Raw genomic sequence first — 23,532 nt, 5'->3', positions numbered from 1 at the left:
ATGAAATCTTTTTAACTAATCTTTTTAAAGCGTCTGTCTGCTTTAATCAAATGTAACTGAAACTATAGTTGCCCGGCCAGTATAACATATCTAAGTTAGCATAAAATTTAACTTCACATACAATTCTATCAACAAGTGGCTACGGTCGCTACGTGCTAAGAAGCTAACGCAACATAGCCAGCCTGGATACTAAATGCTATGAAAGTTAGCCATCATTAGTTAGTTTATCATTGTAACAAAATGTGTCCATATATCACGTCTCTTCTTTCTCCCGAGCCCCGTGCAAAGCATGTTTTACTTTTAACCTGTCGCCGCCGCCTCACCGTGAATCCAGCTCCTGTCTGCTCCATGTGTGTTGTGTAGGCTACTCTGACTGTGCCCGCCCGCTCCAGGTTTGAACGTGGGTGTGTGTGGCGGAAGAGCTGACGAGGAGGAGGCGGAGGAGGAGACAGGATTTGACAAAACCATATCATATAATAATATGTAATTTTCGTCTCGTCTTTGTTCGTGAACTAAAATGTCCATAGATTTTAGCCCAGTCTTTATTTACCGAACTGCATTTTCGTCTCGTCTTTATTAGTCTACGAAAATTATTTCTGATTTAGTCCCAGTTATTGTTTATTAGTGGGGATTTTAGTCTCGTCTCGTCTAGTTTTCGTTCGGTGAAAAATGTGCGTTGACGAAAATATTTTCGTTTAGTTTTCGTTAACGAAATTAACACTACTACCCAAGTTGCAGCGGACGGTCTCCTAAGGAGGATTTCGCTGCCTTCGTGGAATGGGTGCTGTTAAACAACTCACCATTTACCATTGGCCCTGCTGAGGATGACAGCATTAGCAGTCCCACTCCACCGCTGCCAGAGACCAGCCTTCCACCACCAGCAAGTGACGCAAAGGAGAAGTTGCCTGTGTCCACTGCAGACCATGGAGACCCACCTGCCGCGATGAACAAGCCCAAACCGAGGAGGAGGTCGGAAGGAGTCATTGCCCCGGAGACTGTTCCACATCGTGTCTGACCAGGTGCGCAAGCCGACAACACTGGATTGCAGAGGGAATGTTAGTGGAGAGTGACGGCTTTGAGTGTAGCTCCACCCACACTCCCGTCGCTATGTGCGAGTATGATCTGGCATTTGGAGGAAATTTTGAGGAACTGAAAGACATTAAGGAAAACTTGATTTACTTTTTTGGATAAATTATTTCTAGTTCCACTGTATCTCCAGTGTTTCCTGTTACTCCCACTCGCCCTGTATCTCCAACTTTTCCGGTATCTCCAGTTTCCCCGTCCATCCTTCCTCTTTCTCAGTCAATTCCTCACCCCCGCCTTTGCTTGTGTCCTTCAGCCCCTCGGCATCTTCCACATGCTGTAAAGTCCTGCCCAGTGTCTTCAGGCCACCAGCTCCATCCAGCACAGAGAATCCCCTGCCTTCAGCCTCTGTGGCCATCATTGACACATTGGCTCCACCCTGGCTCCTTGCTCTCTTGGCTCTACCGGAAACCATTGGCCATATGGTTTCTCCGAGCTCCCTCATCCCTCCGGATTTGCCTTGGTCGGACATTGTCCTGCCTGGACCTTCGGCTCCTTCTGGCGCTGCCCTTCCCTTGACTTTGCCTTCATCCTCAGTCCCACCGGCTCTCCTTCTGTCCTCTCGTTCCACAGCTATACCTCGAATGCTCATCAGTACATCTCCAGTACCTCGTCAGTCATAGCCAGGGTGCCTTCCATCAAATTGTCTCCACCATGGCTCCTCACTCTTTGACTCCTCCCTAGGAACTCGTTCTGGCTGACCTCTGGCTCAACATCCAGCTCCTCTTGCTCCTATCTCCTCCTGTTCTTTGTACTTGTTTTTTGTTTTGCTCCTCTCTAGTTCCTCGCCCTCCTCCTGGGCTCCCGCCTTCCCTCCCTCAGTTGGACCATATACGGTGCAAGGACGGACCTTTCCAAAGGGTAGCTTACTGTCAGGGTTCCCATGTTTCATGTTTTTCCTAGTTTGTCTGATTATTGATTTCATTCACCTGTTCTGTCAATTATGTCTTTAGTTCTGCTGAGATGAGTATTGTTTGTGTATTCATCGTCTTTGTGAGCTTTGATGCCACGTTACGTGACAGCATGTGTGCTGGTGAACTTTAAACATGCATTAGAGAAGGAAATGCAGCAATAACCTTTTTAACAAATATATATATATATATATATATATATATATATATATATACATATATATATATATAAGGGACAGTACAATGAGGAACTCAAGAATCAGCCATGGAAGGACAAGACCTGAAAAAGAACATTGGAAAACACTGGGGTCAACATACACTAGATAAAGAGGTGGAACAAGGGACAAGAGAAGGTGACGAGTAGCCATAGAAATAAATAAGGATAGCTGTGGTGACAAACAAGGGCTTAAATACCCTTAAATAGTGCACTGTTTGAGTGTACATCAGGGTATGTATCAAGTATCAACAAATTCTGTAAACTATACAGGGAACCCCAGTCGGTACATTATTATAAAATTAATCCATATCGATGTATTGTTACACCCCTACTGTCTGTAATGATCAAGTGCTCCTGAAGATCTTAATTAGCTGCTTCATTGTTAGATCAGGGTTGGAGTTGAACCTTGCAGGAAGGTAGATCTCCAGGAACAGAATTGGGCACCCATATTTTTCCACAATCTGATCTCATTTTTCCAGACTTTTCCAGATCTGGAAATTACTCAAATCAAATTCCATACTTTTCCAATCTGCGTAAGAACCCTGATTCAAGGGTCGGAAATTAACTTGCTTGTTTTTATTCACTCTTAAGGCCCGTACACACCGGGACGAATATCAGCGCGCGTTATTCGTCAGCGTTTTTCAACGCGTTTTTTGTGTTTACACCCAAGCGTTTTTCGCTGACGATGAGCCGAGTGAACATGCAAATTCATTCCCTGACATTAGATGGCGCTTAATGTAAAACAGAAATAATGATAGCCTATACTAGGGTGATCATATTCATGTCTCAATGTTTTATTATGACAGATAAAACAAACGAATGAAATAATGATAGAAATAATGTATTCTGTATTAGAAAAATAAATATATATAATAACTAAAAGAAATGCCTCCAAATGTAACAAAAAATAGCTCTCACAAACGTACAAAAACGAATTAACAAAATCTATTTATATCTTTAGTTTTCATCCTCTTTATCCTGTTTTTCTTCCTCATCCACCTTGTTTGCCCATCTATATTTCACTGTAGAACTAATCTTTCCCAGCAGTTTTTTTTTTTTTAAACCAGGACATTTTCATCACTTAAAAACAGCCAGGACAGGACGTGGAGGACTTATGTAAGGACTTATTGCCCAGAGATAAAAACACAGTAGTTGTTGGATGAACAGATGCACGAGAGTTGTCGTATTTCCCCGCGTTTAATAAAACCACTCAAACGTTACACTCGTCCTCATACATGGGGATCGAGCGAGAGAAAAAAAAAACACAAACAAACATCTGGTCACAATAGAAAAATAAAATAAAAGAAAGAATAGAAAGAGTCGGCAGAGCGGTTATCTATCTCCTCTCCTCACTTGTCAAAATCTAACTGACACTACGCAGTTCTCATCTCAACTCTGCTTTCTATAAAGCACAAAGTGACTGTTACACATGTCCCACACTGTTACACATGTGTGCTCGGCAAGACCGTTTTGTGTTTGAACGCCCCCAAGTTGTGTTTTACTGTAACTTCAGAAGTACCAGACACGTGAGCAAACCCGCCAATCTCGTTGGTCGGATAGGTTTAGACGCAGCTCGTCAAACCAAAAAAACGAACCCAAGGCGTTTTTTTAAAAATGACGCTTTTACGCGTGGCGTTTTTCGCATCGGTGTGAACACTCACATTGGCGCCCATTGTTTAGTCACGAGGCGTTAAACGTCGACCAGTGTGAACAGGCCTTTAAAGTGAACTATTAATGGACTGATGAAGAGAATAGTGAATGAGGCTATAGTGGGCAATTTCAAACACAGCAAACAAAGAAAGCAAAGGAAACAAGAACTAAACACAGGAAGTGAACCGAAACAATAGGAACAGCAAAAACACTTCAACATAAAAGTCTTTTGCACAACATGGGACCACAAGACTGGGATTGTGACAGCCTGGAAGCCTTCATGCTTATCCTCTCCAGCATGAGCAGCAGTAGTAAAGGTTAAACCAATAATCTCTATAGGTATTGACATTCTTAGCCTTGACATTTAAGTGTGTTATACTGAGTTATGGTTATTTGTTTTGTAGGGTCATTATAGGAGCATGGCTCATTAGGTGGATTCTTTAAACTGTTCTGCCACTGGGATATAGACTGCTTTAAAGACATGAACTGTTGTTCATTTTGATTTGTGTATGAACTGAGGTTTTTGTGTAATATGATAGGCCTGTGTTAGATAGGCCTAATTAAATTGACACAGAACTTAGTTAGTGCCAAATTTGCCCAGTGGCCTCTGTCCATCATGGCCTCCTAATCATCCCCATATATACCAATTGGCTTCATCACTCTGTCTCCTCTCCACCAGTAAGCTGGTGTGTAGTGGCGCAATATGGCTGCCGTCGCATTATCCAAGTGGATGCTGCACATTGGTGGTGGTTGAGGAGATTCCCCTCTCTATGTAAAGCGCTTTGAGTGTCCAGAAAAGCGCTATATAAATGTAATAAATTATTATTATTAAAATGAGTCATACTTAGTTTTCATTTAATTAAATAAAGCCTAGATTGTGTTGTTGTGAGTGACAAAATTTAAAACAAAAATCCACAACATCACATTGTATGATTTTTAAGTAATTCATTTGCATCTATTGCATGACATACAGATTTGATCACCTACCAACCAGTAAGATTTCCGGCTCTCACAGATCTGTTAGTTTCTCTTTAAGAAGCCTCCTGTTCTCCACCCATTACCTGTATTAACTGCACCTGTTTGAACCCGTTGCCTGTATAAAAGACACCTGTCCGCACATTCAATCAAATAGACTCCAACTTCTTCGCAATGGCCAAGACCAGAGAGCTGTGTAAGCACATCAGGGATGAAATTGTAGACCTGCACAAGGCTGGGATGGGCTACAGGACAATAGCCAAGCAGCTTGGTGAGAAGGCAACAACAGTTGGTGCAATCATTGTAAAATGGAAGAAGTTCAAGATGAAGGTTAATCTCCCTCGGTCTGGGCCTCCATGCAAGATCTCACCTCGTCGTGGGGCATCAATGATCATGAGAAAGGCGAGCGATCAGCCCAAAACTACATGGCAGGACCTGGTCAATGACCTGAAAAGAGCTGGGACCACAGTCTCAAAGAAAACCATTAGTAACATGGATTAAAATCCTGCAGCGCACAAAAGGTCCTCCTGCTCAAGTCAGCGCATGTCCAGGCCTGTCTGAAGTTTGCAGATGACCATCTGGATGATCCAGAGGAATCGTCCAGGAATGGGAGAAGGTTCAAGTGGTCTGATGAGACAAAAATAGAGCTTTTTGGTCTAAACCACTCACAGTGTTTGGAGGATGAGTACAACCCAAAGAACACCATCCCAGCTGTGAAGAATGGAGGTGGAAACATCATTGTTTGGGGATGCTTTTCTGCATAGGGGACAGGATGACTGCACCGTATTGAGGGGAGGATGGATGGGGCTATGTATCACAAGATCTTGGCCAACAACCTCCTTCCCTCAGTAAGAGCATTGAAGATGGGTCTTCCAGCAGACAATGACCCGCAACACACAGTCAGGGCAACTAAAGAGTGGCTCCGTAAGAAGCCTCTCAAGGTCTTGGAGTGGCCTAGCCAGTCTCCAGACCTGAACCCAACAGAAACCCTTTAGAGGGAGCTGAAAGTCTGTATTGCTCAGCGACAGCCCTGAAGGATCTGGAGAAGGTCTGTATGGAGGAGTGGGCCAAAATCCCTGCTGCAGTGTGTGCCAACCTGGTCAAGAACTATAGGAAACATAAAATCTCTGTAATTGCAAACAAAGGTTTCTGTAGCTTTTATGCTAAGGTCTGCTTTTCTGATGTATCAAATACTTACAGTATGTCATGCAATAAAATGCAATTAATTATTTAAAAAAAAAAATACAATGTGATTTTCTGGATTTGTTTTAGATTCCGTCACTCACATTTGAAGAGTACCTATGATAAATATGACAGACTTCTACATGCTTTGTAAGTGGGAAAACCTGCAAAATCGGCAGTTCTACCCACTATAGAAAGATAGATAGAATGAAAATGAAAAATGTTGCCTTGGCAATTAACTGAAATAAGTTGAAGTAATAAAATGACTTAAAGCTAAATAGGAAAAAAAAAGCATTTTATAGCATTTAAAGTAATATGGTTTCTTGATCAGTAACCTGAAAATGAAATGATAAAAAAAAGTATACAAAATATTGTTAATAATAGGTAATAAAGTCAGTTTTATTGGGCCCTTAATTTTGTGGTCAAAATTTGACATGAATAGTTCCCTTAATATTTCTGTTTGCGGGACACTCCTGCAGTCACGGGGTCTCAAAGCTGCTCTTTGTGTCTGCTTTTTTTCTCTGCAGCAGGAGGACATTTGCTCATCCACACGACCTCAAAACATCCCTGAACTCAGCTGAGAGACGTGAAATTATCTGACTTCTGAAACTGTTAGAAGAATGTATTCAGACTGTGTTGAGATGAGGTTCTGCTTTATTGAGTGGAAAACATCTGTTTTAGTTCTCTAGTATGTCTGATGTGATTTGAGTAAAAGAGATGCCTTAAATTCCTTCTTCACCCTAGACCGTTTTCAAACGAATGGTGCATGTTACAAGCAGCTTAATTTGTGAAATATGTGATTAATTTAAGAAAATACCAGAGGAAACAATTATTTCCTTTTATGGCCTATCATGTTCTACCAGAGTCATCATATTATTGTGGCTAAGAGAATAATATAGATGTGGACTTGTGGATGTGTGTATTATGTACCGGTATGTTTTATACAATCGGAACCTGTTACTTAATGTTTTTTTTTTTTTTTTTTTTTTTTTTTTAGCAATGCAGATGCTAGTCAGCAACACACATATCCAACTTGCCAATGTAAATGTAAAAAAAAAAAAAAATCTCTATTAACTGCCAGCCAAGATTAATTTATTCTGTTTTGGATAGCAGGGTTTACAGAGGAACTACTATGCGGCTAGTCTTGTGATCATGAAGATTTGAGGCAAACATGCTTCAGGCTACTAATATGCCTGGAGTTCCATGTGAATCACACATTTAATTTTTAACATAAAAAACAAAATTTAGTTGGCAGTATTTTTATTTGTACTTTTAGTAATGGGTAAATTATTCAGTGTACAGACCAACCAATTTGGAAACTCTTCTGCCCAAAGCTGCTGTAACAATCTAAACCTGTTTAGTTTAGTTTTGTGTCAATGTTCTGCCTGAGTTCTAGTTTATTGTTAGTTACCATAGTTTCTAATTAGTTTTCTAATTAGTCTTACTCTTTTTCCTAGTGTCATGAAACTCCCGTTTTAGTGTGGTCGTTCACAGCTCTGCATTGAAAAGACTGGACGTGTAAAGGTGTGAAAAGTGGGAGTGTAGACGGTGGGAAGAGGTGATGAAAAACCAATAAAACAGGCAAATTAACATTAAAATTAGAGGGCTACTGATAATTATAACTATAATTGTAACAATAACGATAGGTAGCGACGCTGGCTGATAACCGATTAATCAACCGATAGTTTTTTTTAAATGTATACTGAATGTAAAAAACAGTACTTAACCATGAAAATGTTGTGTACTTTTTAAAATATAAAAAATGAGACCTGGATCATTATGTTATTTCAGTGCATTAACTAATGTTAAGAGAAACATTTTTTACTTTAAAATGTAAAAAATATTTTTTAAAATGTTGAAATTAACAAAGAACAATGCTTTTATTAACCTTACACCGCCTTCACACTGGCAGTTGAAATCCTCTTCCGATACGACTCTGAAATGACCGGAAGTCATTAATTTCCAATGGAGACCGCATGCGAATGTGTCCTAAACGGGTCCGACCGAGTGCGTTGCGAAGAAAATCGTGTCCGTTGGTCATCCGGATGCGATCAAAAAATTGAACTTTTGCGAAAAGCTACGGACGGTTCCTATCCGACAATTCCAGCGGAAGTTGAACGTTACTATGGTACTGATAAACAAACCTGAATTCTTAACTTTTAATAAAATAAATAAAGATTTTATAACGATAAGTTGTCAGGTCATTTAACGTTATTAGGGCAGTTAATACAATTAAATTGTAGGCGGACATTGAACTAATTGACCACCATATCACATGGCATATTTTTTAGTCAACCTGACATGTCAACGTCCTTAGCAACTTTCCTCACACAGCAGCCTTCCTATTAAAGGTTTAGTTCACCCAAAAATGAAAATTAAGTCATTAATTACTCACCCCCATGCTGTACCAACCCCGTAAGACCTTCGTTCATCTTCGGAACACAAATGAAGATATTTTTGATTAAATTTGAGAGCTGGATCACTCCTCCATAGACTGCCTAAGGGACTGGCTCTTGACGGCCCATAAAGTCATTAAAGAAAATGTTAAAATATTCCATGTGCCTACAGTGGCTCAATTATAAGTTTATCAAGCAATTTAGCAATTGTTCAAAATGTTGAACAATTGCCACCAATATTATACTCTGTCATAATATTACTCTTTTTACGGTATTTTTTTATTAAATAAATGCAGCCTTGTTGAGCATAAGAGACTTAAAAAAGAGTCTGTTTAGCAACATAAAACTTTTGAACAGTAGTCTACACTTATTGAGGGGAACTGACAAGCGCTAAAAATCACACCATCTATTTAAAAGTAATTGCAAAAACATATTATTAAATTAAAATTAAGTTATATACTTCAAATTGATAAGTACTGTAGTGCTTGTAGTGTGACTAACAGAAAAGAGCAACTGAGTAGCTGAGTAGTTTTAGTAGGTTCCCCATTACTGGCTCTTACATAACATTACAAGACAACTTGGACACGCTTTTGACAGCTATTAAAGCGTTAAGCTTGTAAAGGAAATCTAATCAGCTGGCGAATGGGGCGTGCTGACCGGACCTGCTCTGAGATCCTGCTGTTGTTTGTGCTAGCTGTGGCAGATAAGCATGTGACGGGAGGAAAATTAACAAGACACATGACCCTCATTTTACAGATGACTGAGCCTCCACTGCACAGAATCTGCGGCTGTATAGAATTTTTTTTTTTTTTAGAGAGAGAAAAGTCCTTACAGAAGAGACTTTACGGTTCTGTGAGAATTACATTATGTCATTCTATGCCTGCTGACAACACTGACCTACTAACCCCGAACTCAGCACTGCGCTACTTGCACTGAGCTCAATTTGTTGTAGGGAACGGTTTCTTTTTATGAAGCATTTTTTTCTTCTGTTTGTCAAGCTAACTAACCTGCTTTTCTTGCTTCTTACCCAATATAGGCATCTATATGTATTTGTAAATCATTTATAGTCTGATTCCACTCAAATGTGTAAACATTAGCCAAATTCGGAGTAGCATATTAGCATAGCAATTATTGTCATTCAGTGGTTATATTCCAAATTAAGCCTGTTTGTTTGAGCCTCCCACCAGTCTGACATGATTTTGGCTCAGCCAATGTTTGGCTGTTCACTCCAATGAATGTCTGGTGTGAAAATGTGATGCGATGTATCTTAATTAAACTACAACTCTGTTACACTCAGACATTTTTTGCTAAGTGACAAAAAAAGAATCCTAAAATGTGAAAGTAAGATTTTTTGTGTCGAACATTTGTGTTGGTGTGAACAGGCCTTTAGGCATGGGACTAATTGTTTAACTTATTTCTAGTCAAGCGGAGTGTTTGGGAAACCTTTTTGAACACAGTCATTGGAATAGCGTACTAGCCTAGGCCTACTAATTTCACTATTTTTGCCATATATAGGAAGAGTAATGCTATTACGCTATTCCCAATTTAGCCCTTGCTTTCGCACTTCATTTGTGCTGCAAGTGACAGGAATTATTTTCTTCATTATGGGCTCTATGCACGGCGGTATTTCCGGTGAAGGTGTAAGGATGCTCGATAACTTCCGCCGATCGTAGAGTCCAATGCAATACCGAGAATTTATATTGAATTTTATACTCCATGGTTATACTAAAGAAACGTTAGTCACAAAAACAGATAAAACAGACACCCCTCGTTGTGTTTATGCTTCTTTTTAAAATTATATTAAATACATATAACTATATATAAAATTACATCTAAACGTATGTACGTTTCATTTCAAAGACTGGAGGACAGTAAATTTTGAAGACCCTGCCATAATCACGTTTTCCTCGGTTTTCCTCCGCTTTAATCTCCACAACCGGAAATAGACGAGCATCCTTGCGTCAAATGCGGAATTTATGCGTGCATATAGCCCATTGGTTGCAAATGATACGTACCAGTTGAAAGCAGCCAAAAACATGCATTTTACGCAATATCTTATCAAAATTGACAAAAATGTTGAAAACACTTCTGTCATCTGCCAGTCTGGTACAATAATCTCAAATTGGCCAATTATTTTGCAAGTTACACAACACAAATATAATTTGCTTGCAGTGCACGTGGCTTCATTGTAAATTATGGTTGTTTGTTATTTTCGTGAGTATGACTTATTTATTTTATGAGATTTTATGAGAGCCTATTATTTCAAGATTTTAAAATCAAAGAGGAACATTAAATATTTGTGTCCATATCTGTTTAGTTGTTGTGCTTAATGCAGTGTTTTGTGCAATATTTCATCAGTCTGTCTGGATGTGGATGCAAATTCTGCTGAGTAATCATTTCTGATCAATACAGAAATCAAGCAGAACTGACACACACGTATGCACACACACTCTTGATTCTGAAATCAAATTCACACACAAAAATATCCCCATTAAAATACCTTATTGTCATGGTTTGAGTTCATCTTTGGTCTGTTTTTTGTTCTGTTCATGTATGTTTTGAGATCAGCTTTCTATTTTGTTAATTAGTTGTGTCTTCGTCTGTTCTCCCTGCCTGTTCTTCTCCATGGTTTCTGATTGATTTGAGTATTCTGTCCAGGTTTGTCTTGTTTATTGTCTCATTAACTCATTTGTTTGCCCTTGTATTTAAGCCCTCAGTTTCTTCCTTTCTCTGGTCCTGCATTGCTTAAGTTGTGTTATTTCACTGTGTTATTTGGTTGTATTATAGTTGCCTAGATTTTCTCCTGTTTGGTGTAATATCATATTTAAATTATTTTTGAGTTTCTTATTGTGTGCTTTATTTATTACAGCCACCTAACCATGACACTCATGCTATACCAATTTTAGATTTGTTCCATGACAAAGAAGGGAAGACTACTACATTTTTATGTAAAAAATGTGAATGGTTTGCCACAATTTTAGGGTGTTGTTGGTAGTTGCAGACTGCACGATTTTGGCTCGCCGACAGGTTCTGAGAAATCGCTGACAAATGCCCGAAATCATAGGCAAATCGGCGCTCTTTTACGCGAGTGACAATCACGCAGTGTGAATGAGCAAAGACGCGATCTGAGAGAATCGCCAACGAGTAGCCGACAACCGTGGGATATTTGGCATGCTAAATATGTCGACCTGTCTGCGATTCAAAATCCTGCTGTGTGAAAAGTATTCTGATTGAAAACTACATCGGCGATTACCGACAGCCAACAAGAGAGCAAGATACAGAGCAGCGGGGAGTTTGGGGAGGAGTTATAGATCACATATGGCATTGTTTCAGAAAAGGGCTTCTTCTATTTGGACCCATGAAATTAGCAGAAATTTGGCAGGAGCACCCGTGTCTGTTTGAGGTTTCATTTGTACCACAACCGTGTCGAAAAAGAAAAAGTCTCACGTGAGAACTCCGGTCTTGCACATGTGATGTCGCATTGTTTCCTTGTCACATCTCGCGTGTGTTTGTTGTGAAATGTTTGTAGTTTGCGCGCAGCGTGCTAGACAGAGTTGTCGCGACTCTTCCTATTGTAACGTCATGCAGTGTGAAACCTTCTGTCGCCGATCCACCGTGCAGTGTGAACACGGCAGCGACTGAATGCTGGCCAAGATAGTCATGCAGTGTGAAAAAGAACAGCGACCCGTCTCATTTGAAAATCGTACAGTCTGAACTTGGCATAAGGTGTTCTGAATGGTTGTTAGCATTTTGTTGTTGATTTGCTAGGGTTTTCTGGGAGTGTTGTTTACCTGTCCAAATCAAATGATCTCACTCTCAATTAGGGCTGCACGATTTGGGGGAAAACTCTAGTTGTGATTTTTTTTTTTTGATAAATATTGCAAAAAAATAAAAAATCTAGGTTTGCTGTGGTTTTTATACAAAACATTTTGGCCAAAATTGTGTGAATATACGTATTTACAATGTCAGCTTGCTTATCCCTTTACCTGCACTTTTTACATTCTTTCCATCAAGCTACATCAAACCATTTTCAATCATCAGTTGCTGCCTGCCTCCTAAAACCTACTATTTATTCTAAATCCATTACAGAGATAGCACAAGATACGTGCCATTGCACAAGATACGTTTGATACTTTTTCTCTATGTCTAAATGTTCACTCCTCGTAAGTCCAACTTACATTTTACAATGCAGGGACGGTAACTAGAGATATGCTAGTAATAAATAAATTAATCATTACTTCATTTAGGCAGAAAAAGTTCATTGTGGTTTCCAAGCTCATTAATGTTAACGTTAGCGGTCTTCCACTGACGATAGTGGTATTAGCTAGCTTTGTCTATGATGAGCCATGATTTAGCAATTGATAACGTCATACTGCAAATTGTAAAACATACATTTTCAATATAACAGGCCAAGGAGAGATGATTGATAGATTGCTGATACCGATATTTTGGAAAATGCCCAATATCGGCCGATAATATCGGCCAGCTGATATATTGGTCTGGCTCGATTTCCAGTTCGTGAATACATCTTTCCTTCTTTTTTAGTAATCCAGTTCTTTTTTAGTGAACTAGATGAACCAGTTCGGTCGGACTGAACCTTCTGAAACAACTCATGGCTTTAGTCAGCACAGATCTAGTTACTCAATCAAAACTCACTTACGGACGTGCTTGCAGTCCCTCCAATTCGAAACGAGTCAATTCCTAGGATATCCTATGATGCCAGTTTTTGCCAACTTATTCAGTGTTTCAGTTAGTTCAGCAGTACACTGAACTGAGAACAGCCTGTTGGACATATCCAACATGTTGAGAACTGTCTGCCATAAAGGAAGGGGGGATGTTTGTTTCTAATGTCTTTTGCGGTAAAGCATAAAGTAGGCTATAATAAATAAAACGTATTGGAAATCTAGCAGTTGACTTGAACGAGGGGGTGAAATGGTTTATAAAGAGGTGAGATGATTGACTAGTTTATCCACTTCATGCTTTAGACATAAAACATCTGTGTTTCACATCATTATTTAATAATTATTTAATTGCATATACATGACATCTTTGCATGATTGCATATATTAATTGGTGAATTGGATATATGAATTGGTTCATTAAAACTAACTGTCCAAAAGCACCAGTTTGCGGAAAGGAATGATAATGATGGTTTGTATATTTGAGATTTGGATAAATTCACTATATTATAATAGTTCAGATATAAAGCATAGTTTTAAACATCATCCTACCAGTTATATTGCCTTCCAAAAGGATGTTTGCATAATCACTTAGTGTTGGCGTATGGTTACCAGGATCAGCATCATAGCTCCACTCTTTTTCTGCTGTCATCCATTCAGTTCCTCTGCCAGGCTGTTTGTACAGGTGTTGTGTTTTACTCGTGGGAGGGATGGGAATGCGAATGTGGTGGGTCGGAGAACAACCTTCACATTCTTCTTTTCCCTGATGGCATAGGAGCCTCCGCCACAGCTGTGTCCTTCAGCAGACGGGGCTGACAGCAGGGGTCCATCTCACTGTTTGGAAGACCTTTTAGGCTGGGCTTTTAGCAACTGAACAAGGAAATGTGTGTGTGTGTTGACAATAAATGAGGGAGTGAGTTTAATGAGGATGTTCCTGATCGGAAAACCAATTTCATTTGCTCAATCTCTCCTGCATGAGGATGTGGTTAACGTTAAGACGGTTCTTCAGCCATTGTATGCTATTCATGGAAACAATTGCACAAACCTTACAAAAACAAATTTTTGCAGTTTCACTCCATTGCTGAATATTTTCTTCTCTTGCTCAATCACGCTCAGCATGGATCAAATCTCAGAAAGGTCCAGAATCGGTTTTCAAACTTTTCCCTTCTTGCATTGTGGGAAAGCACCATTTTTCTTTATTATTTTTGAGACCTTTAACAGAGTCTATTCTATCTATCTATCTGTCTATCTATCTATCTATCTATCTATCTATCTATCTATCTATCTATCTATCTATCTATCTATCTATCTATCTATCTATCTATCTATCTATCTATCTATCTATCTATCTATCTATCTATCTATCTATCTATCTATCTAATCAATAACAATATGCGTCCATTATGATTCTTAATTAACATTTCAAAGTCAGGGCTCTAGGGAAATTCCCAAGTGGTAATTACAACATCGTGGTAATGTGTTGTGTGGGTATGATCATCTCATTTACAGTATATACAATATACTTATATGAAGGCAGCATGTAATTTTCTTCTTAATTCACCAAAATATCTAAGAGAGTCAAATTACCAACAGGAAGCAAATCTGTCCTCTGTTCAGGACCATTGTTGTATCTATTAGCCTAATATATTTTCTCTGTCTTTCAGGATGTCAGAATCAGGCTCACAGCAGGAAAGGCTCCAGGCTATTGCAGTAAGTCAGATTCTCACACACCACGTTTCCGTGGCAGTCCTAATAAACCCACCTACTGAACCCATTTCACAAATCTGAAACTGGGTCAGAGATTTTTACATACAGTGTGTGGCTTAAAAATGCCATTAAAGGCACAATATGTAAGATTTTTGGATTAAAATATCAAAAAAACAATAAAACTATGTTATATATTTTGTTGACTTTTGTACATACATTATTCCAAAATTTTCTATCAATTTCCATTTAATCCAGAGAAATCAGCTATTTTAAACATTGTAATGGCCCGTGTCGTCATGTCACCTTTCAATGACGTCATATCTGCGTTACTCCCTACTTCCGGTTTTACTTCTGTAGAAACCATTGAAACACTAAAGACGCATTTTATAAGACTTGTGTACAAATGTTTGGATAGTTTTATCGACAGACAACTAATCATTGTTATATAGCTCAACATGGTTACTCTTATTGTTTGGATCACTTGTTTTCTTGATTCACCGCGAGTAACATGTTTGTACCATTGCCTCAGAGACAACACTATTTTGTTGCTAACACAGCAAAATCAGAAAGAGCGATTTATTAGAATAAAAAAAAAAATATGTGAATTTAAGTGATCAAACGTAACTGTAACAAAGTTAAATTTCAGGGAAGCAAGCAGGCGAATGTTAAACGTAACATTGACAGTAACTTTAATCATAAAATATTCATGAATATCAAAGCGAATGGAGTGGAACGACTGTGGCATACAAGCATAATAAAAACAGCAATGCAAAATTTCCTATGCTCTCGGAACCACCCTGCTTCATAACACGTCTGGAATGCATTTGCTATTGTTTTGAAAAAGTGACCTCTAGTGATGAAACTTACATGTATATCAGTCCCTCCAGGATTTCACGATTTTTTTTTTGTGAATTTTGCGATCAAAATGACTGATTTTGTGGTGGTAATTTCCAAAAATTTGTGAAAAAATTTGCGATTTATATTTAACATTTACCATAATAGTATTCAGTCCTTCCAGAAAAACACGGAGTTTTTTTTGTGATTGTTGCGGGCAAAAATTGATTGATTATGCGGCCAGTTTTCTTTAAAAATGCGATGGAATATGTGGGACATTTATGCAATTTTATGCAATGAAATTGCTGGAATTTACAAAAATTGAGGGAACTTGCAAAAATTGCGGTTTGATGAAAAAGAGAAAAAAAGTGATTCCCCCAACATCCTGTTAATATAAGAGTCATTTCTTATTACTTACTTTGATAAACAAGCATACTACATCATAGAAAGTGCTGGGAATATTTAATTTCTCATCTTGTTTTATTTCAGACTGTAAGAGTGTAAATAAGGTGTGGCCCCTTTAAGAGCTGCGCGCTCCCTGTTGAACTGTCGAACACCCCATGTGTGCGGGTAATTTCTGTTTGATGCTACTTCTTATATCTTATGTTGTTTATTAAGTAACGATGTGACGGTAGAACGTGTGACAGACAGTTATACGAGTTCGATTTGTGAGATGTCAATCGCCTCCGTGAGTCTGTCTGGCGTCGCGTAATTGCGCCACTTCATAACGTTCCCATGGAAACAGGGGGAAATGGCTGCTCTTATGTGAAGCAAACGCAACATTTTTCAACTTTCTGCTAAGATACATGTGACTTTTTTTTGCAACGAAAATGCGAGGATTATGAAATTATGCAAACCCCGCATATTTTGCACGGAAATCGGCAATTTATGCGGCGAAAGTGAGGCGTATTTGAAAAAATGCGGCCCCCGCATAAATATGCGGACTTTGGCTGATTTTGCATTGAATTCAGCGATCGCATAATCGCGTTTTTCTGGAGGGACTGGTATATACTGTGTCTTTAAGTGTACAAGCCGCCCCCTAAATTCACCTAAGCACGGGTGTCAGTTTGAAATTTGCTGGGCACAGAGACACATTCGAAAGTGCTGGGTACAAACTTGTCAAACTGTGCAACCTTTCTGCTCAACCCGTAAATAAATGCATCGATCTACAAAATTTATTTGAGCGTTTCAATGGTCTAGTGGTAGATCTTTTGCCTAGAGTGTCAGAGGTTACAGGTTCTAATCCGCCCTCGGTACAGTTTTTTTTCTCTCTCATCAAAACAGAATATGTCCATCAGTCGTTACTGTCTATATCAAGCATAGGACACGTTTATTTTGTGATTTTACCGGAATGAATAGAGTCTCCGTAACAGCGATAGATTGAAGTGCGCGTCCGAGTGAAGACTGCGCGCCACAGAGAACACTGTATGCATGCAACTGACAGCAGCGGCAACAAGCGTTCCTTTTGATTTCAAAAACAAAACATTTTAGCTCTAGATCTCTTATTTATTCTCATTTTTACGAACCGTTGGGCTATGCTGTTTTCAATTAATGAATAAATGGAACATTGTAGCGAGCGAGCATCCCATCCAATAAATCGCAATAATCTTTGTGCTTTGTTACTATTATAATGAAACAAAGTCTCGGATTTCAAATTATCATTTGATAATATTTGATAATAGGTCCATTTTCTCACGAAATTCAAAAACATAAATAGTGTTTTGACGCTGTGGCGTGAGATCGCTCTGGCTCAGCTCAGCTCAAGAGAAGCATCTTCTCTTCCGCCTTAATAATATCAGTTACAGCGCGAAATAAACATGAACGAGCATCTGAAAGTGTGTTAAAAGTTAGAGTACAGCTCATCGAAATCCGTGTCTTTCACATGGAATCGCTCAATCAGTGTTTCAACCGTGGAAAGACGTCAGTAAAACGCTTGTAAACAATGTAATGTAACGTCACATTTACCTCAGAAAAAACATATCCAGTGACCATAACTTTTTACCTTTTTACTTTTTAGTTTAATCATAAACCTCGGAATAAACAGAAAGACTAACTTAGCGTAGATGCCATACTTCTTATGATGTAACGAGTACATTTGGTGTTTTAGGAAGTGTTCCCAGTTCCGGCTGACCTAATTTATGCAGCCTAATAATCATTTAACTGTTTTGAATAATAGGAATGTATAATATGTATGCAAGGTTAAAGGGCATATTGCAGGTTAGAGGACCCAACGAGTCAATGCATAGAAAAACAATGTAGGAACTAGATTTTCTTTAAAATATACGTATAAACACGCTACAGAAGCTTCTGCAGTCGTTTTTGTGAGAGAATTTTACTTCCGCGTCTGAAAATGGCCGTGGCGGGCGTGACGCAATGAGCGGGAGAGCCGTCGATTCACACAACAGGAAAACAATGAATCGCATGACATTTCGGACTCTGAGGAAATACGCGTATGACGGATCAAGCCATAAAGTTATGAGCCTGCTATGCTAAAGAGATCAGGGACATGCCAGGATAATGTCAGACAGAAAGGTCAGAGAAAAATTGACCTGTGATGTGAGGAGAACCAGTGGAGAACAGGACAGGTGCCTTTTAGGTGAGAGACGTGCTTAGGCTATACACGTTCACTAACGATATACACTGTGCTCACAATATTGTACAGATTATTATGATCCTATAACAGGCCAGCAGGCATTAGTATGTTTAGGGTAGATTTATATACTATTAAATGTATAAAAACTTTTCTTGAGTATATTTCTATACTAAAAGCATAGGCTATACTCAGGTAAATTTTTAATACATATTTTTCACCTAGGTTATAACATAAACAGAAAATTAAAAATTTGAGTATTTAAATAACCAATTTTGTTTTTCAATTATAAGTTCTATTTAGGGCATGACATGACTAAGTTACCTATATACCACTATTTGATGCCATTGGTAGTATACGACGATCAATATTCTTGCTTCGGCACACCATGTTGAACTCCATCATATCGCCGGGATGCTATAGTCATTTGATCTGAAGTGAACGCTACACACGACCGCGTTTTCCGAGCCGATGCAGAAGAAAAATCCCGTCTCTTCACCTGCTCAAACCGCACCAGGAACGAAAGATAGGCTATATAGCACCGTCACTTTTATTGTAATGGAAACTTGTGGACTCGATCTTGAAGTCCTGACAGGCTGAAGTTTTTGCAATCTCCACAAACACAATAATTTACCATGACGATGATAAATTAAAATCCAAAAACTAACGAAAGCACACTGACTGACGAGCGCTCTCACTGAACACCAGCCTACTCTGCACTGAGCCGAGGCTGCGGCTTTTTACTAGCAGTCCAAGAAACGCTCACTTTATCTTCTAAATTAGTGCCCTTATGTTGTTTTAAAACATTTTAAATCCTGCATTAACTTTTCATATGGTATTTTCATACAAGGTTATCTATACATTTCAATTTTTTTTTTACCTGCAATATGCTCTTTAAAGAGATGTATTTTTAGTCTAGATTTAAAACTGACAGAGTGTGTCTGCTTCCCAGACAATGTTAGGGAGAGTTTAGGTGCTGAATAGGAAAAGGATCTACTGAGGTCATACAAGTGTTCCTTTATCATGACTTTGCTTACCGGGAAGGCCTTAGAGTGGGCCACAGCTGTTTGGGATCTTGACTGTATGACTGTTTGACAACGTATCAAACAGTCATAGAATTACTTCACTCAATTGATTCGTGATGTCTTCCAATATCCTGCTGGGGGCATGCTTCTCTCAACTAACTCAGCTACGTCAAGGCACCAGACCTGCTTCTGCCTATGCTATCCAGTTTCACCACTGCTCCAATTCTTAAGCATCCAGACCCAAGACCTCCTTTTATCGTAGAGGTTCATGCCTCGGACTGTGGAATAGGTGCTGTCCTCTCCCAGCATTCTGTTACACCCCTGTGCATTCTTCTCACGAAAGTTAACTCCAGCAGAAAACAATTACTATATTGGTTACAAGGAATTACTATCTATTAAGGCCGCAGTTGTGAATGGAGAAACTGGCTAGACACTGGCTAGACACTGGCTTCATTCCTTTCAAGTCATTTCAGACCACAAAGACGCCAGGCGCTCGCATCAAGCGTGCCGCACAAGCCCTCCCCTGCAGCCAAGTGTCAAGTGTTTGTTTTTAAAATAAGTTTGTTTTTAGTTAGTTATTTGATGCTATAAAAACGGTGCTGTGACATCATGATTGACAGGTTATCTGTGCGAACTAGTCAATGAAGGGCCGACCAACAGACTTTTTTTCATTATGTTGACTATGTGGTTAGTAATTGTATTTACCTCATTTTAACGAGGTACTGCAATCAGCAGACATCATTGGAGAGGAACGGAGCAGTCAGAGGCCACTTAAGAAAAGTGCAGGGGAGTGTGCTTGTGATTGATTCAGTGAGAGTGAGGGCGGGGCCTTGATTTTGCAGCTGTACTTCCTGCTCACGACTGCGCATGTCTGGTCCCGAAAACGCAAGTGTGCAGACTCAAGTCCCAAGATGTCAGCGCCATATTGGGACACCGGCGGCTTCAGTTATCTCCAATGGTTTCAATTTCGTTTCAATTTCTCAGTCACATACCGTCCAGGGAGCAAAAATAGCAAGACACATGCATATCCACGACTCTGTTGACTCACACATGAGACCAGAAACTATCTTACCACACTTCATCATCACACCCATCCAGTGGGATATTATGGAAGAGATTCAACATGTCCTACATGAAGAGCCATCCCCTCCAGAGTGTCCAGCTTGGGAAATCTGTTTCATCCAGTCTTCGCAATAGAATAATTCAATGATTTCAAACATCCCTTGCTATGGACATCCTGGAATTAATCACACCACCGCTTTGGTCAGAAATTCATTTTGGTGGTCCACATCATCTGCAGATGTTAATAGCTATGTAGCTGCTTGTTAAATCTGCGCTCAGTCATGTACAGCTTGAGAATTGCTTGCAGGACTACTAGAACCACTACCCATTTCTCAATGACCCTGGTCCCACATTTCCATTGACTTTGTCACTGATCTTCCTTACTCTCAAGGATTCATCACCATCATGGTCTCCATTGACCATGGAGCATATACCTTCCATAGCCAGAGTGTGCCCAAAATTCCCTCAAGCACTTTTCAACTGATCTGACCCCCTTCCAATGTGTCCTGGGTTATCAGCCTCTTCTATTCCCCTGGTCTGGGGAACCATCTGATGTACCTGCTGTGGATGATTGGATTGGGAGAAGTGAACAGGTCTGGGACAATGCTTATGTCCATCTCCAGCGAGCTGTTCGATCTCAAAAGATCCAAGCTGATCAATACTGATGTCCTTATCCTGAGTATCAGCCAGGTCAAATGGTGTGGCTTTCCATTTGCAACCTATGCCTGAAATCCCTTGCAAGAAATTAAGTCCAAAGTATGTTGGCCCTTTTAAGATTGTACGTCAAGTTAATCCTGCCACATACCGTTTACAGTTGCCTAATAACTATCGCATCTTTCCTTCCTTTCATGTGTCCCTCCTGAAACCAGCCCATGGCTTATCAAGCCCTGTGACCACTGATGAAGAACCTCCTCCACCGCTCGAGATCGATGGAGCTCCTGCCTACCTAGTTTGGGAGATCCTAGATTCTTGCAGGAGAAGGGGTCAGATGCAATAACTTGGGATATGGAGGGATACGGCTCAGAGGAGAGATCGTGGGTAGCAACTAAGGACCTCTTGGAATCGACACTCATCAGAGACTTTCACCAAGCACCCTGACCAAAGGGTCATCCGAGGAGAGGGGAATCTGTAACGTTTGATCAGGCACCAGTCCACCAGAGGGAGCCATCACCTGAATATTAAACTCTGTTACTTCCTGTTCCTGCCACATAATTTCCTGTCTTGTCATTTCCTGTCACTCTGTATTTAAGCAATGTGCTATTACTGCCTTATTGCGAAGTATTGCCAGTTCTCTGCCTTGCTGCCCTGCTAAGAATTCTACCATTCTCTTTTGTTTATTACTGTTATGACCACTGTTTTGCTTTTCGACTCACGCTTTTGGATTGCTGTTTTTTTGTTTTTTGTTTTTTGTGGATTTGTCTGCCTTTGAATTGTTTTACCAACCCGGTCTCATCCCAAGACGTCATATAACTGACGTTTTGGGACGTCTTTTGACCATACGTCAATATTCGCCTTTTTAGGGCCCCCTTAAACGTCGGTAGATGAGGTTATGGGATCCTAACTCTACCCCAGACCTAAACCTAACCCGTCACCTAACTGACGTTAAAGGTAAAGCGTCAGTTGTATGACGGCCCGGGATCGCCATCTACTGACGTTTTAAGGGGGCCCTAAAAAGGTGGATATTGACGTATGGTCAAAATACGTCCCAAAACGTCAGTTATATGACTTTTTGGGATGAGACTGTGTTAGTTTTACCTGTTCTTTGACCAATGTCTGTGACCTGACTACGAGTTGTGACTAATATATTGTTTGGATTTTATGCTCAGATCCTTTAATAAAGACCTGTTTATGGATTCCACTCAGCCCATATCTACTTTACAAACGGTTCTAGTACTTAGCCTTGTGGTACTCCATAGTGAACTTGTGATCAATACTATATCATATAATACTACTGATCAATTTACTGCTACAAACTGATAATGGAAAGATAAGTATGATTTCAACCATGCTAATGCAATTCCACCAATGCCAACATCATTTTTTTATCTATTTAAAAGAATGTTGTGGTCAATGGTATAAAATGCAACACTAATATTGAGTAACACTTATAGAGAGATACAATCACGATCGGATGATAAAGAGCAAATCATTTGTAACTCGAATGAGAGCACTTTCAGTACTTTGGTGTCGTCTAAATCCTGACTAGAAGTCTTTGCAGATTCAATTTCTTCCTAAAAAGGAAAATAGTTGTGAGGATACTGCCTTTTCTAGTATCCTTGACAAAAAGGGTAGATTTGAGATCGGCCTGTAATTGACTAATTCTCTAGGAACTAGTTGCATTTAATAATAGCATAGCCAGCTTAAAAGTTTTTGGTACATATATCCTAGTGACAAAGATGAATTATAATTAAGAAGACGATCTATGACCTCTGGAAGCATTTCTTTCAGTTGCTTATTCGGTATAGGGTCCAAAATACATGTTGTTGATTTAGATGATTTAACGAGCTTAGACAATTCGTCCTCTCCTATTGCAACGAATGAATGGAATTTTTCTCAGGGACACTACAATGCACTGCCTGATGGGATACTGTAGTAGACAGTATTTCTCTCTAATATTATCAATCCTGTAAGTAAAGAAGTTCATATAGTCATTAAGCTATGCTCTTTGGAAAATTCAGAAGTGGAAGCTTTATTTAGATAAGCAGATCTAGCCATTTTTAAGGCATTTCTGTACCCAATCATGCTCGCTCTCCACGAAATTCAAATCTTCCAATTTCTTGCTGCTCTCTTAAGGACTGGAGGAGATGAAACTGATCAAGATTATTATTAATAAAACAGTCTTTAGAGGCATAATATATACCTATAGAGGTGGAGATGGTGCAGTGGATAAGACACTTGCCTTTGGTGTGAGAGACCTGGGTTCGAATCCACTGTGAGACACCAAAGTGTCCCTGAGCAAGACACTTAACCCCTAGTTGCTCCAGAGGCGTCCGACCTCTGACATATATAGCACTTGTAAGTTCCTTTAGATAAAAGTGTCAGCTAAATTAATAAATGGAAATGGAAATTCAATTGATAGTTCTAACATATTTGTTACACCGAGTCGGCTTTGCAAACTAGGCTAAATGGAGTATACACAAGACAAGATAATGATCTGAGATGCCATCACGCTGCAGAATTTTAACAGTATTAACATTGATTCCATGTGACAATATTAGATC

The 23,532-nt window shown here is 39.4% G+C and overlaps 1 protein-coding gene across 4 annotated transcripts in view; it reads left to right on the top strand.

Moving 5' to 3' along the window:
• palm1a (paralemmin 1a) overlaps window positions 1-23,532 on the top strand; it is a 65,812-nt gene that overhangs the window by 12,696 nt on the left and 29,584 nt on the right. For all 4 annotated transcript variants that reach the window (XM_039655867.2, XM_039655868.2, XM_039655864.2 and 1 more), the window contains exon 2: window positions 14,758-14,803. In XM_039655867.2, the coding sequence (XP_039511801.2) occupies window positions 14,758-14,803 (46 nt within the window). The remainder of the gene's footprint in view (window positions 1-14,757; window positions 14,804-23,532) is intronic.

The sequence above is a fragment of the Pimephales promelas genome, chromosome 21 (genome assembly GCF_988280905.1).
Source record: "Pimephales promelas chromosome 21, fPimPro1.hap1.1, whole genome shotgun sequence".
Classification (NCBI taxonomy): domain Eukaryota; kingdom Metazoa; phylum Chordata; class Actinopteri; order Cypriniformes; family Leuciscidae; genus Pimephales; species Pimephales promelas.
The sequence above is the reverse complement of the archived record's forward strand: the minus strand, read 5'-3'. Positions and strand labels throughout refer to the sequence as shown.